The 16,787-nt window shown below is 37.4% G+C and overlaps 1 protein-coding gene across 1 annotated transcript in view; it reads right to left on the bottom strand.

The window, feature by feature from the left end:
* Positions 1 to 16,787, bottom strand: part of inppl1b (inositol polyphosphate phosphatase-like 1b) — a 35,084-nt gene that overhangs the window by 916 nt on the left and 17,381 nt on the right. Inside the window, exons 12-25 of the mRNA XM_056472034.1 lie at positions 14,073 to 14,269; positions 13,606 to 13,723; positions 13,350 to 13,446; positions 10,373 to 10,511; positions 10,080 to 10,179; positions 9,858 to 9,946; positions 8,516 to 8,597; positions 5,649 to 5,735; positions 3,656 to 3,763; positions 3,427 to 3,515; positions 3,257 to 3,344; positions 2,909 to 3,064; positions 2,534 to 2,615; positions 1,593 to 2,394 (exon numbers count right to left, since the gene is read on the bottom strand). Coding sequence (XP_056328009.1) covers positions 1,593 to 2,394; positions 2,534 to 2,615; positions 2,909 to 3,064; positions 3,257 to 3,344; positions 3,427 to 3,515; positions 3,656 to 3,763; positions 5,649 to 5,735; positions 8,516 to 8,597; positions 9,858 to 9,946; positions 10,080 to 10,179; positions 10,373 to 10,511; positions 13,350 to 13,446; positions 13,606 to 13,723; positions 14,073 to 14,269 — 2,234 coding nt within the window. The remainder of the gene's footprint in view (positions 1 to 1,592; positions 2,395 to 2,533; positions 2,616 to 2,908; positions 3,065 to 3,256; positions 3,345 to 3,426; positions 3,516 to 3,655; positions 3,764 to 5,648; positions 5,736 to 8,515; positions 8,598 to 9,857; positions 9,947 to 10,079; positions 10,180 to 10,372; positions 10,512 to 13,349; positions 13,447 to 13,605; positions 13,724 to 14,072; positions 14,270 to 16,787) is intronic.

Genomic DNA, 16,787 nt, shown 5'->3' on the forward strand with positions numbered 1-16,787 from the left:
CTGGAGAAAGTCTTATTTGTTTTATTTTCGGCTAGAATAAAAGCATTTTTTAACCAATTTAAGGTCAACATTATTAGCCCACTTAAAGGTGCAGTTGGTGATTTTATGTTGTGCTGGTTGAAAGTCTCTTCACATTCCAAGATTAATGATTAAAGTAAATTATTAAAATGAATTTACATGAATTTTTATATTCTGGGTAAGGCATGGGACAAAAAAATTACGGGCCTCTCTCAACAAATGTAGATTTGTATATCTGTTCACGCAGACAGATCCGCCATTTGCACGTTCATGTGCAGATATGACCTGCAGCTGACAGAGAGAGTGACAGCAGGCAAATTCAGGATCAACATGAGCTTCTGAAAGACCAACAACAACTTTTTGATTGTCTACAGAACAAACCACTGTTATACTATGACTTGCCTAATTACCCTAACTTGCCTAATTAACCTAGTTAAAGGTTCAAGACACCCTAGAGTACTTTTTTAAGATTTTAAGATTTGTGTGTTGAGCATCAGTTAAAACAACGTTAGCACCTGTCTACTTTAATTGGGGGAAAACTGGATAATTTTGAGCTTGTGTCAGTTAATTTAATCTTCCGGGTTTAAAATCATTTTTGGGGCAGGATTAAAATCGGTGACGTAGCACGCATCTGCTAGCGGAGTGATGATGTGTCGGTTTCTCATTATTATTCATAGCGGAGTTTTCTTATCCTATAAGAAGACTGCTTCTTAATTATTCATGAGAGCATGTGCTTTCCAAAGGAAGGGCAGACCTGCCAAACTTTGAGACACAATGACTGGGTGAGACCACGTCCATGCACAGCAAGTAGTATTTAGCCGTTCATGAAGGGTCATACGTTATGTGTTTCCATGATCCATGGGTTTGTTGCATGTTTTTCACTGCGATGCTGTCTGGGCCAATACAGCAAAGCTGTTGGTTTGCAGCAAGCATTTTTGTCGGGAGAGCTGTACAAGAGTTGGAGAATGGCGGATTTTGCCTGTTGCGTTCCTTACCATTCAGACACATCGCCTATAACCATGCTGCCGTGTTCGCCTATTTTTAAAAATCCTCCAGATTACCGGCAGGGTTAATGGTTGGAATAGACTGGGAATTCACTGTGTCTGCTTTCAGAACCGGGGGTTCTGGAGGAGAGAAGTCCTCCTCATTTATAGTGTTTACACAATTATCTTTATAATGATAAAACAAACTGTGGTTTTGTGTATATAAAATTACGAAAAACACATGTAGCAGGTCATTAAATTATTGTTTATTTCTTTGGCTTTTAACTTTGTAAACTATAAAATCATGGGTCTCCTCACAGTTTGTGTCTCATTTTGTGAGCCAACTGACAACAGTTGTTCGCTCCCCTGCTCTGCCGGCCACGACTACTCCTCCCTCTGCTACCAGAGCTCCACGCCCATCATGAAGCATTTTTTGGAAAAATTCTGAGGTAGATGTGATCCGAAAGAGGGGGGTTTCATGGCCCTTTAAGCATTTAATTTGCACTTTAAGCTAAAAACGGATATCTTGAAAAATATCTATTAAAATATTATGTACTGTCATCATGGCAAGATGCACATTACCAAACTCACCTCTTTCTCCCAACTGTAGTTTCTCTCACTGGCTAAGCCATAATCATACCCATGATGCCTTTGTTGAGGCGACATTTGATGAAAGTGATACTTTCTGTCTGCTGGCTGAAAGTCCACCTCACTGAGTGATTTAGCAATCTGGAGGGCTGTGAGTGAGTTGTCTCCTGAAGCTGAAGTGGGCTGCTCTACTATCCAGGGAGCTGAAGACTGGACAGGAACTCTAGTGGGTGACATATAAGGGTACAGCTTTGGTCCATTTCGGATTGGCACAGGCCGACCTTGGTGCACACCTTGATAGTCTTTTCCGACTTTTTCTTTCTGTACGTCCCGGGAAAAAACAGAATGGTTCATGTATGAGTTTGTGAGTTTTTTGCCTGATAATTCTGAATCCTGTGCCATATAGTTCTTATGGGACTGTAGCTGTAAAGATGAATTTGAGGAATGTGTGGTGTGTCTTGGGTTTGGGGATGTATTAGGGACATGTGGACCCGGAAAAAGCTGATAAGAGGATGCAGTGGATGAACGTTCAATCTGAGTCTCGCAAGATGGTTTATAGGGTGCTAAGGAGCCAGGAATCTCGATTTCTGTGAAGTCGGACCTCCGAGCAGACCTTTTGCCAAGGCCGTGGCTTCCAGTCACTCTAGGCAGCTGTATCACAGTGTTATTGGCACATACTACTTGGGATTCTTTAATAGTTGAAGGAATCTCTTCGGCTTTCCGAAACACGGGCATCTCCTCAAAGATGAAGTATGCAGGATTGGTGTAGCTGTTTGGAGATGCCACATATGAGGCTGATGGTGCTCTATAATGCAATGATGAAGAGCAAATCAGGGTGAGGTTTAATTGAGAAACCGAACAGTACATAAGAAGATCATCTGAACAAGCTGTGTTTACACAACAAAAAAACCCTATTTATTAGCTTTGTGCTGTTATTGACTCACTTGATATAGAATGCACTGGACGAAGGGGGAGACAGTTGGTCCTTCATCATTACCTTCTTATCCTTCTCAATGCTGAGCCACTCTGTAATGTGCACAAGACATGCCTTGAGTCAAACTGTGTAAATACTGCAGACATATGTGGTAAAGCCACTGTTTATTCAGTGAGCAGCATGGTGAGTGTCATATTTCAGTGAGGTTTCAGGATGCATCTGGACAACATCAGGCAACAGCACGCCAAAAGAGGAAGAAATGGTAGATAGAAAAGTGAAAACAGAGCCAAAGCAGAGGAGGAACTAAAACTAAAAGAAATGTAGGGTGGGTGTGTCCATGGTTTATTTGAGGAAACGATATAGTACAATCACATGGATAACCCACCATAGACTCTTTCCCGGATCCTTCGGCGGTCTGGTGGTACGTATACTCTGAATCGACCTCGAATAGAGCCCATCTCTTCTCCTCTGTGGGTCAAGCATGTCTCAAATGTGTCCAATAATTTCCCTCCTGTTGAGCGAAGAGCCACACAGCACTCCCCTGAAATGGCATTACTTGAATTAGATCCAGGAAGTATGACCACAATACCAGCCTTAAGCAGTTAAACAAACTGCCCTCAATTCACCGGAATTAAAAGGATGTGTTATTCTCTTGCTTATGAGGTAATAGTTTCTAAAAACTAAACAACTGTTTCACAGGAATTTCATTCAGAAAGACATCATGACCATGTACCGTATGACTCAAAGCCATCACATGACTTCACAGACAACAGCAAGTGCTGATCCCGCAGATGCTCTAAATCCGAGAACACTGGGTGGAGCTGTAGAAAAAGGAAGGATAAATAAGAAATCCTTATTTAAAAAGCATAGTTAAAATGACTAGACGGTCATCTCAGACTCAACCTTGGGCAACTGTTTTGACGACCAGCCAAGTTTGAGAAACCCTGGCACCTCACTGTACTGCGAGTCATTTTCAGCTGATCGACGAGGCTCTACAAAGAAGAAACATAAAAGTGTCAAAAAAGAGCTGTCACACATATCTCATGACATACAGATGTTTCAAAAGAAAACCAGACAAGCAACATACCATTGCATGCTCACTGTCCTTACTAGTTATAGCAAAAAAACATACCTTCCAGACAGCGGGAGTGGAACTCGATGAAAAACTTGGCCTTGCTAGAAGTTTTCACTATAGCCTCAATCGCCTCCAGTTCAATGCTGGCTCTCTCTGAACCGGACTCTGGAAAAAAAAGGATATATATAGTACAGATGGACAAGTTCATAACATGCATAGTACCAACTAGTGCACTCCTGTGTCAGTAACATTTACCGTGCACTTATGTCTTATGTTACATGGACAGTGTAAGTACTGTTGCTGAACACAGATGGCTTATAAATAGGGCTGTGCGATTTGGGGAAAATATCTAATTGCGTTTTTTTTTACAGATATTGCAATTTCGATTTGATTTGCGATTTATTTCGTAGTCAAGCTTCAGCTCAATATTCTGTATCGTAGCTTCTTAAAGCTAAAATGCAGTGTTAGTTAAAAAAAAGGAACTTAAAAAATATTAACTTATATTAGCAAACAACTCTGGTTTTTAGGTACTGGTTGTTGTATTTCCTCATGCTGTGGCAACAATTCTGTGACCGCTATTACAAATGACCTGTTTTTGTCTAGTGTCTGTGACTTTGAAACCAAGATATTCCCATATTACCGACGTGCTGTTTTTCTTTGATATTAATTAGTCTATTAATGCTTCTGAAGCAGCAGACGCCATCATTCCACTCGTTTGCGCTTTCCTGTTTGTTTGTTTGTTGTTTATTGTGGGTGTTCCACATAGTTTGGTTGCACAATTCTGATTGGGCAGAACAAAAGTGTGCTCACTCAATTGGCTAGTAAGACTGTCACACACAGATGGCAGTCACGAATTTGCTCTGGGTGGGGAAAATTAAATAATATACATTTCATATCGCAGCCTCTTGCGATTAGCTAATCACAACATTTCAAATCGCAATTGCAATTCGATTTCGATTAATCGCACAGCCCTACTTATAAATATGATTTGGAATTTAGTCCACCCAAAAAAGCAAATTCTGTCACCATTTATTCACCCTTATGGTTTAATGAAAGATGAGACATTTCTTTATTTCCATTGCAAGTCAGTTCAAACAAAATGTTGACCCATGAAAAAGTACATTTAGATTGATCAAGCAGTTTAATCAATTTCATTTATTAATTTTCCTTCGGCTTAGTCCCTTTATTCATCAGGGGTCGCCACAGTGGAATGAACCGCCAACCTATCCAGGATATGTTTTACACAGCGGATGCCCTTACAGCTGCAACCCAGTACTAGGAAACACCCATATACTCTCATATGCACACACATACACTATGGCCAATTTTAGTTTATTCAATTCATCTATACAACATGTCTTTGGACTGTGGGGGAAACCGGAGCACCTGGAGGAAACCCACACAAACACAGGGAGAACATGCAAACTCCACACAGAAATGCCAACTGAGCCACCATGTCACCCTGTTCAATCCATTTTATGAGGAAACATAACAGATGTAAATTTGGCTAGTTAAAGGAATAGTTTAACCAAAAATGACAATTTCCTCACCATGTAATCATGCTTAAGTGATTCTAAACACAACACAAGATATTCTGAAGAATGTTGGACACCCACAGTTGGGAAAAGGATACTATGGTAGTCAATGGCTGTTTATTTCCAGCTATATTCAAAATATCTTACATTGTGTTCAACAAAAGAAAAAAGTGTAGGATGAGTAATTGATGAGAGAATTAAAATTTTGGGGTGAACTATTACTTTAATTCACATTTAATCACTGACGCTTATAAAAAAGACTTGGAATGACATGAGTGTGAGTTAATGATGACACAATGTCCATTTTTATTTAGTTTTTGTCTCCCTTAATGAATGACCTTTAGGGCCTTCACATGTTGACGCGGTCGAAACAGGCTTGATATCAGTGGCAAAGGGAAATGGTGGTTCCTTAACAAAATGCTTGTTTAGCAACTCTTAATATAACTTAAGTTATGAAATTGTCTAAAGGGCAAAAACTTCAAATTTAAAGTCAGAGGCTGAAAAGATTTCCATACCAGTTCTGGGAAACTGTGATATAACACCCACTTCAAATGTTGCAAACACAGGAGAGTGCTCACTGGTGAAGATGTCATCTGTACACCCTGAAGAACAGAACCAAAGAAAAATGCCATTTAAAATAATAAAAATAAATAGACTTATACATACACTCACCGGCCACTTTAATAGATACACCTTATTAGTACCAGGTTAGAGCCCCTTTTGTCTTCAGAACTGTATTAATCCTTTGTATCAAAGATTCAACAAGGTACTGGAAATATTCCTCAGAGATTTTGGTCCATATAGACATCATAGCATCACACAGTTGCTGCAGATTTGTCAGCTGCACATCCATTATGCAAATCTCCTATTGCATCAGATCCCAAAGCTGCTCTATTGGTCGGATTGAGAACTTGTGACTGTGGAGGCCATTTGAGTACAGTGAACTCAATGTCATGTTCAAGAAACCATGAGAGGATTCACACTTTATGACCTGGCGCGTTATCCTGCTGGAAATAGCCATCAGAAAATGGGTACACTGTGGTCATAAAGGGATAGACATGGTAAGCAACAATACTCAGGTAGGCTGTGGAGTTGACACGATGCTAAACTGGTACTAATGGGCCTAAAGTGTGTCAAGAAAATATCCTCCACACCATTACACCACCACCACCAGCCTGAATCATTGATGCAAGGCAGGATGGATCCATGCTTTCATGGTGTTGATGCCAAATTCTGACCCTTCCATCTGAATGTCACGGCAGAAATAGCCTTGTATTGTCCAATTTTGGTGAGCCTGTGCAAATCCTCAGTTTCCAGTTCTTAGCTGACAGGTGCGGAACCCAGTGTGGTCTTCTGCTGCTGTAGCCCATCCGCCTCAAGGTTCGACGTGTTGTGCGTACAGAGATGCTCCTCTGCATCTTGCATCTTCTGCTGTTGTAATGAGTGGTTATTTCAGTTCCTGTCCATCAGCGGGTTCCCAATCAGATGGTTCTGCGTGAAAATCTCTGTAGATCAGCAGTTTCTGAAATACTCAGACCAGCTCGTCTGGCACCAACGACCTTGCCACGTTTAAAGTCACTTAAATCACGTTCAACTGCAGCAGATCGTCTTGACCATGTCTACATGATAAGATGCACTGAGTTGCTGCCATGGGATTGGCTGATTAGAAATTTGCATTAACGAGCAGTACAGACAGGTGTACCTTATAAAGTGACTGGTGAGTGTATATGTTTCATGAGAATGACATTTCAGTCTGATTTTAATGAGCATGCCAAACAGAAGCTTACTCTTTGCAAAACCCTTTTACTGTTGTTTGCCATCACTGGCTGCCATCACTGAAAAGGCCGAATTCACATGTTTTTAAAGCACACAGACAGACAGGATATGACTCTGATTGTGGACCACAGACCTACAGTTGTACCCAAAGTAAATCTTTGTAGTGCTGTGTAGCTACACATCTCATTCCAAAATACTACAAAAATAGCAGGCAAGTGTTTTTTTCTGCCCTCAAGCTAAAGTTCAAACCATCAAAGAAGCTTGTTGAGCTATTGTAAAACAGTAATTTATTACACAAATACAACATGTTATGGATATTACATGGACTACATAAACAGTGGAGAGATAAAAATTAAAGAGCAATTTGTGAACATTAGTTTTTTTTACATAATCTAATTTTCAATGTTTCAAATGTGCAGGAATTTTAGTTGCGAATTTACAATGCTGGTTGAATAGCGTTTTACAAAATGCCAAGCCACTTCAACAAAAACATTTATTTCCTGGAAAACGGTGATTAAAATTAGAGAGTGACAATGATTGTGGCATGAAGAAATACTATACTATGACTAAAGAAACAGGAAATTAATAATCTCATTGGACATCATTTGTTTCTTCCACAGTTCAGTGACTGTCGTGGCTTTTTAACCATAACTTTGTTGCCAAAGATTTTCCATAGATTTTCAATCAGGTTTGGGTCAGGGCTCTGGGCTGCCATTTCATTATTTCACGGATTTCAGTTTTAAGGCTGTACTTATTTTGCTGTGTGAAGGGGCTCATAGTCCTGAATGAAAATTGCTGGCTGATTGAGTGATGAATGTGAGTAAAGAACTGCATGCTGCAAATGAAGCTTCTGATAAACATTTGCATTTGCTCCAGTATGTCGCTGTTAATGATGCCCGCTGACTTCTTTACACATTTTCAAGTTCAGTTCAGTCCACATTTTCACAAAAAATATAATGTTTCCCATCAGACCTAAATAAATTAAACTTGCTTTCCTTCACCAAAGTGAACTCTGCACCTGTCAAGACATTGTACATCGAAAAAGATATAACCTGATTTATATATATAAATAGATCTATAGATTTAACCTGATCAACACTAAACTGTTCAACAAATACGGCTGCAGTAAAAATCAATTACCCACTGAAATCTTCTGAATTATCCTGTGCCGTGTTCTCTAATTTTGATCTTTGTTCTTTTTCAAATATCTTATTTAAGTGTTTATACTGTGCTATAGAATGTATGTAACTCATGAAATCTGCTTAAAATATTAAATGACAGCTTCTAAAGGAACTAGTTACACCCAACAGAATTACTTTTGCTGCTTGTTTAAGCTACTCATTTAAAATGAGTTGAAGCAACACAATTTTTATTGTTTTTTTGGGACAATTTAGATGTTTTATGTTCAATCCACTTACATTTGTAAAAACTATTAAGTTACCTTAATTGATTTGTGTTTGGACAACATGAAGGAATTGTGTGGAACCCAGTATTTTTACAGTGTACTAAGCAATGAGCTCGAAATTTTAGAATTTGTAGATTGTCCAATATTTATACATTTATTTACTAAAGAAACTAATAAATGACAGAAACAGGAAGAACATACCATATGAGGTACAGATTACATGAGACTCTGGGTAGGACTTCCACAAAACTCTGTCACACCATGAGGGCCCATTGACCTGCACCTAAGGAAATTTTAAATAAGATAAAACTAGAAAGATAAGAAGAATACTTCATATAATTCTCTATTATCATCACACATAATCATTTCAGTCATTCTGATATATATACAGTTTGGTCCATAAAAATTCAGACATCGACACAATTCTAATATTTTTGGCTCTATACACCAACACAATGGATTTGAAATGAAACGAACAAGATGTGCTTTAACTGCAGACTGTCAGCTTTAATTTGAGGGTATTTACATGCAAATCAGATGAACAGTTTGCATATGTGCCTCCCACTTGTTAAGGGTCCAAAAGTAATTGGTTAATTGGCTTCTAAGCTGTTCCATGGCCAGGTGTGTGTTATTCCCTCAATGTCCCAATTACTATGACTACCAGAGTGATGGGAAGAGAAGAGCATGAAGAAGAAAAGGAACTACTTATGATCCTAAGCAGTGAAGCATGGTGGTAGTTGTGACATGGCGTGGCCATGAAGGGCTGTCAATGAAACTGGTTTTCTTGTATTTATTGATGATGTGACTGCTGACAAAACCAGCTGGATCAATTCTGAAGTGTTTCAGGCAATATTTTTTGCTCATATTAAGCCAAATTCTTCAGAACTCATTGGATGGCCTCCACAGCGCAGACGGAGAATGACCCAAAGCATACTGCAAAAGCAACCAAAGAGGTTTTGAAGGCAAAAAAGAAGTGGAATGTTATGCAATGGCCAGGTCAATCACCTGACCTGAATCCGGATGAGCATGCATTTCACCTGCTGAAGACAAAACTGAAGGAAAAATGCCCCAAGAACAAGTAGAAACTGAAGACAGTTGCTGTAGAGGCCTGGCAGAGCACCACCCAGAATGAAACTCAGCGTCTGGTGATGTCTATGCATTCCACACTGTAACCAAGTATTAAACCAGATTTGCAACCAATTATTAAAAACTGAAAGTTTTATTTATGATTATTATTCTGTCTAATCACTTTTGGTCCCTTAACTAGTGGGAGGCACATATGCAAAATGTTGTAATTCCTACAGTGTTCACCTGATTTAAATGTAAATACCCTAAAATTAAAGCTGACACTCTGCAGTTAAAGCACATCTTGTTCCATTTCAAATCCATTGTGTTGGTATATAGAGCCAAAAAAAATTTGAATTGTGTCGATGTCCCAATAATTATGGATCTAACTGTATATGTCAAATAAGATTTTTTTAAGTAATGTAACAACAGAAGCTGCAAGAAGAGACAGAATAATGATGAAATATATAACTCTCACCCCACTGGACTTGTATTTCTGCCAAAGATAACAGTCTCTAGAACCACGTTCATATCGATAGGTTGGAGGAAACATGATCTTCTCCTCCTCTTAACAACGAAAACAAGAACAAAGTGTCTGTTAGTGCTTTTTTTGCCCCACATGTTGCTGTATAACCCTATCTATTGATTTTATATGTGTGTGTGGTGATCGTGGGAGTTGAAGAGCAGCTGCAATTCTTACTAAAGTTAAAAAAGGCCTTTCTTCTGTGCCGCTCTCTGGTCAATTGGTCTGCGCACATCAGCTCCTCGAATTCTCGCTTTGAAACATGCTTCAGTATGTCCTGCACAAAGAGAAACCTTGGTCAGAGACAGGTGACCTTCAACATATGATATAAGTGAACAAAACAGAACAGCTCAGATGTTCAGTGTGTTTAATAGGGGTCAATGTTTAAATGCACGGTCAATAAAAAACAGTGAGTAAAGCTAGAGAGATTAATTTATTGATAGAAATGAAGCAGATATAAGCTGTATGACCAGTGCGTCCAGGTCCAGGCGATAGTTGAGGTCTCCACACCAAAAGAGATGATTAAAGCGAAGGCTAATGTCGAAAGTGCTGAGCTGTTTTTCTCCAAGAGACAAGAGCCTGAGGATGTCTTGGAAGTTGTGGTTCCTCCTAAGACAAAAAAAGAGGAGCAATGCAAAATAGTGACCACCAAGGCTGCAGTTATTAGATTAAAGACATGTTAAAATGAAACATGTCCTAAAATATAATTTATCCCCATGTTTGCATAGTACATTTTCAGTGGCATTACTCCAGTTTTCAGTGTAGCATAATCATTCAGAAATCATGCTAATATGCTAATTTTAATATACAGTTTATATCAGTGTTTAGTAATACAATATTTTTTGTTGAAACTAATACATTTCTGGATTGGAAGTCCACTTTACCGCCTACTTTTCATAAATGGCTGACTGAAATGGTTGCTGCTCTTAAGCTTGAAAGAATTCGTTTTTTGCTAAAGCAGATGCTTTATTCTCTATTTCCACCGGGGGTTACTCATTCCTAGGTCCCTAGAGACTATGCGGCGCCATTGATGCAATCCAAGACCTGTGAAGAGATGATCCCAAGGTATGCATAATCCTGGACCAGGCCGTATCTGGAGCTGATACTGTGGTGGTCATGGAGGAATGGAGTGCATGAGACTGATTCCTGAATGACCACCGTGACAAACGAGTCCCCGCATTGATTCTGTGGGTCAGCCTGACCTCCCGCCGGTGCCCTACTCACAACTGCAGCTTCCCCACGATGAACGTCCAGCTTCTCTAGCATTCGGCGCCTGGACTGCAGCTCCACACTGGAAGTTTGGCCAGAAGAATAATGGTCGTACCCAACAGAGCCTAGTTTCTCTTGAGTTTTTTTCCTTTACTTGGTCAATTGGTGAAGTTTTTTGCCCTGCCACTGTTGCCACTGGCTTTCTTTGATCGGGACTTGTGGAGCTGCGCTTCAGTGAATTTGCTCTACAGTGTTTGAACTTTCAGCAGAGAAATTTTAACCACACTGAACCTAACTCAACTTTAACTCTGAAATCTGGACTTTACTAGAACTATGTTAAGCTGCTTTGACACTATCTACATTGTGAAAAGCGCTAAATAAATATAAATTGAATAGAATTAATTTGAATTGAATGCTTCCAAAAAGTTTGAAAAAATCTGGGGCCTCTTCCTTGCGTATGTTTTTAAGCGTTGAAAGTAGGGAACTTATGATTCATCGACAATTTTACTCTTACTTTTCCTCTCCATCTTCAATGTTTTGAGTTAATCAAGTAAAGCTTAATGATGTATATTATTTACTTTATATGCATATTTGGATTGACTGGTGCTTGTTTTATTTGTAATTTTTATTATTATTTGTTTTTGTTTGTTTGTTTGTTTGTTTTTATTACTTTACATATTTAATTTTTTCTGTATTTTTTTCCTTATCATTTGTGTAAAAACTATTATAGATTGTATAAATGTTTTTGTTCTGTTTTGTACTTATAAAAACTGTTATGAATAAAATATAAACAATCACATTTTTACCTTCAAAAAAAAAGAAAAAAAAGATTTTTGATTATTTGATTAAGTTAAAAATAAGATCATTTATATTTTCTGGAAAAAAAATTATGTAAAGTTATAAATATTTACTGTCACCTTTGATCAAATTAATGTGTCCTTGTTGAATAAATATTGCTAAATAATACAATTTTGAAAAACAAATCCAATAACAGGTGGTGCAGTGGGTAGCGCTGTCACCTCACAGCAAGAAGGTTGCTGGTTCAAGCCTCAGCTGGGTCAGTTGGCATTTCTTTGTGAAGTTTTCATGTTTTCCCTGTGTTGGCGTGGGTTTCCTCCGGGTGCTCCGGTTTCCCCCACAATCCAAAGACATGAATTAGGTAAGCTAAAATGGTCAGTAGTGTATGTGTGTGAATAAGAGTGTATGGGTGTTTCCCAGTGATGGGTTGCAGCTGGAAGGGCATCCGCTGTGTAAAAAAACATGTGCTGGATAGAGTTGGTGGTTCATTCCGCTGTGGCGACCCCTGATTGATAAAGGGACTAAGCCGAAAAGAAAATGAATGAATGAAATCCAATAACATGGTAACACTTCACCTTCCAATAAGGTTCCATTAGATAATGCATTTACTAACATAAACAAGCAATGTACAAAACATTATTACAATATTTATTCATCTTTGTTAAAGTTAGTTAATGGTGATAAAGACACTGATGTACGCATTAGTAAATGTTGAACTATGATTAATACATGCTGTACAAGCAGTGTTCATTATTAGTTCATGTTATTATTAAATTCACTAACATTAGCTGATTTTTCATTGGGGTCTGCATTTTTTGGCCCTAAGTAAACCTAAATATACAAGTCATTTTTTAATAATAAACTGATTCATCAACTCATCAATTCATTAACTGATTGTGTTAATACCAAAGTATTTCTGGGATCTCAGATTTGGATTCTTTATCAAGCAAACAAATATTAAAGCTCAAAAAAATAAGGTTACTTCAAGAGATTCAGCATGAACTAAAGGCATAATGGTGACACAAGTCAGAGATGACAGATTTCACAGAAAATCATAGTGTATAATAGGTACAAACTCTGATTTAGTTTTGCATCAGACATTCATTCCATCTATTCTGAGAATATCAGACATGCTTTATGTTTTAATCTGATTTCAGTACACATTGTTTTCATTTTTCATACATCTCCAAGCAATGAGGTATGTGTGTTTGTTGTGCTCATAACAATTTACCATCTTTTTCCCTTACAAATTCGACAAGAGTGTGTGATTCCTAGAGCTTTATAAAGTCTGATTTTAAAAGCTATATAAGATATTCCAGGCGTAAGAATGATATTTACACTACTTTTTTGTGTAGGGCAGTAAGCATTGTATTATTATTTTTATGGCTAAAGAGGTCTTTAAAAGATTGAGATCCTCTCTATAAAGATGTGTGTAAATACCTGAGTGCTTTATCACTTCCAGATGTCAAATGGCAGTTCACAAAGCCCATTGAGGTGCCATTAAAGAGAAGAGAAACTCCTACTGCTCCCTTATTTCCTGCAGCCACAGAGAAAAAAATCAATGAATCTAGTGTAAAACAACATGACTGAATTATCACTGTTTATTATGCTTAACTACAAGCCATTGATTTAAGGAAGATGAGAAAAGAAAAGGAGAGTTAGCTAGCATGTTTGTTAATGAAAGAGAGTTCTGTACCAAGTGTATTCCCCAGGCCAGTTTTTACACTCGCTGTGTTTACTTGACTGATGCGCGCTTCATGCTCTGGCTTCACAAACACAGCCAGTCTGATGTTCCAAAGGGATTGTACTGCCACCTACCGGAGAAACACAAAAACACACACAACCCACACTCCTTTTATAGGAAGTAATCTAGTTTCCTCTATTTGACTCAAAGGAAGATATTTTGAGGAATGTTGGAAACCTCTATCCATTAACATCCGTGGTATGAAAAATACTATGGAACTTAATGGCAACAGGTTTACAACATTCCTCAACTTCTTTTGTGTCAAACAGAGGAAACCAGCTTAGATTTGGAAACTTAAACAGGATTGGAAACTCTTGAAGATGAAGTATTTTTTATTTGGGAATGAACCGTCATGCTAAGATAGCTAATCACCAAAAATGTGAGGAAACTGTAAGGATTGTAACTTTGTGAGGTCAGACCTGTTTGTAATCGATGTTGGTTGAAGTGCGCAGTGTAGCTCTGATGTGTTCAGCCCACTCTCTCTCGCCCTGCGGGTTGTCCTGAGTGCCCAATGCATAAATATCATGAGGCAGGGAGCTGATGGATTCATCTGGGGTGAGACCCAAACCACTGCATGTAACCCAAGACTGCAGTGAACCGGGTGGCGGAGTGCCCCCTGCCGGCAAAACACAGAAACAACGATCAAATCTTCTGTTTAAGAAATGAAGTTCACCCTAAAACTACAGTTTCCTAATCCAAGATGTAAACACACAGCCAAAGTACGTATCTTAAAAATTTGCAGGTCATCTCGAAACTTTTCACTTTCATGAATATAATCAATGTTATATATATATATTACTCCAGAGATCATGGAAAGTAACTAAGTACAAATACTTTGTTACTGTACTTAAGTAGATTTTCCTGGTATAAGTACTTTACTCCACTATTTATTTATTTTTTGACAACTTTTTACTTTTACTGCTTACATTTTTAAAACAGTGTTGTCCACTTCTGATCATACTGCATGGAATTTCTTTGGTCTTTCAATCTAATACAGCACAAAAGCACTTTTTATGTAAAGATTTGTACATGTAGTACTAAAACAATCAAATACTTTATAAAAAACTTTATGTATTGACATTTATTTCCTTTATTTCTGGTGAGTTCATATTTCCAAATACAGATACATTTATGCTGTTTTACAGTTTATTCATTGATTTTTTAATGACTATGATTTAACATGTTAATCTTCAATAACTTTTTTTTTAACAAATGTTTTACAACAACAAAAGTAACTATAGCCTACAGGGCAATTCATGAATAATAATGCAAAATATCCTGAATTTATCACATGAATAAAAGATCATGCACATGTTTTGTAGGTTGTAGTCACGCCTGTGTATGTTGCTTTTAGCATAGAATAAATGTATTAACAGAATGAAAGTTTATCCATTAAATAAAATATCCACAAATATCCAGGGGAAAAAACACTTAAATAACAGGTTATGAATAAGAGCTGCTAAAGCAAAAAAAAATCTATATATAGTTTGCAGTCAAATACGAAAACATATTTTCAATATATTCAATAAAAAAATCAAATATAAAATGTAAAAAATTCAATATATTTTGGACAGAATTCAGTGTGAAATGTAAGACGTTATACATAAACATAGACAATCCTACAGAATTATTTTTAGAGTGAATCTACATGAATGGCAGCTGTTTTTAATCCAACAGCCACAAAACTACATGATGATGACACATTGGGGGAGACCGGATAGTTACCTACCTAGTGAAACTAAAACATGTAGTAGTATTGGGTACTTTTTACTTGAGTACATTTTTGAGGTCGTACTTCTTTACTTTAACTTGAGTAGAAAAGTGTAATCAGTACTTCAACATTAAACAGAGTCGTTTTAAACATGAGTATCAGTACTTCTACTTAAGTAAAGGATTTGTGTACTTTTGCCATCTCTGTATTACTCAGCTTTCTTACTGTTTTTGGCCTTCTATATACAGGGTTTCTGCAGGTTTTACCAAGTTAAATTTAAGCCTTTTTAAGTCATTTTTAAGATCATTATGAATGAAATTTTAGACTTATAAAGGGCTAAAGGTTAAGGAATTTTTCAAATGGCGCAGATGGAAAAGATTTTTATTTGCCCTATCAAAAAAAAAAAAATTATTATTTAATATTTTACAATAATAAATAAATAAAAAAAATGCAAATATTTTAGATATTAGAACTAAATAAACCTAATAATAATAATAAAGACCTTGATCACACCGAACCCTTTTTTTTGTGAGAGTTGCCTTTTTAAAATGGTTTTCTATAGGCAGCGACACTCTGATTAGCTTTTCCAGAGGTTACTGTAGGTCAAACTATAAAACAACTATATCTAATTTGACTTTAGTTTTAGGCTATATATAGAAATTATTTCTGAGTACTAGGTTGAGGCTGGAAGGTCATCTGCTGCGTAAAATATATACTAGAATAGTTGGTGGTTCATTCCACTGTGGTGACCCCTGATAAATAAGAGACTAAGCCGAAGGAAAATGAATGAATGAATGTAGAAACAAACTGCTATTTTACAAGAAGTGATGTTTTATAAACAAATTTTGTGACGAGCACGATCAGTCTTTGATGAGGCTAATTCATCACAGACAATCATTCTATTATCCAATCGACTCAAGACCAAGCCCCTATAAATAGTCAAACACGTCATACCTCAGTTTTCTCCTGACTTCAGCAACCCTTCATCATCCCAACTCCACACTATTTAAACCAGTTAATTAAACCACTATTGAGCCGGGCTAGACACCACACTCGGACCCTAATTCTCTCTAACCTGATAAGGGGAATAATACGAGTTAGGGTGTCTTTCTGAGCTCAGAGCCCTCTCCCCGGACAGCACGCCAAATATGCATATTCTATTTAGTCAAATATCTGTGAGTGTGAACTCGTGAAAAGTGTCTTATGAACAATTATGTTGTCTATCAGTGCTCTGATCTGCCAGTTTCAGACTGATGAATGATTTTGTTTCTCACATAGACTGATTGTGCATTCACAATGGTATGAACCCTTATAGGGGTGATCAAATATATATTTATAATACTTATTATTTTCATTTTAATATTATTATTTCATATACTGATCAGAGCAAATTATTTCTCACTATTTAGAGGACTGACCCCAC

Source organism: Danio aesculapii, chromosome 14 (genome assembly GCF_903798145.1).
Source record: "Danio aesculapii chromosome 14, fDanAes4.1, whole genome shotgun sequence".
In the NCBI taxonomy this organism is placed as follows: Eukaryota; Metazoa; Chordata; class Actinopteri; order Cypriniformes; family Danionidae; genus Danio; species Danio aesculapii.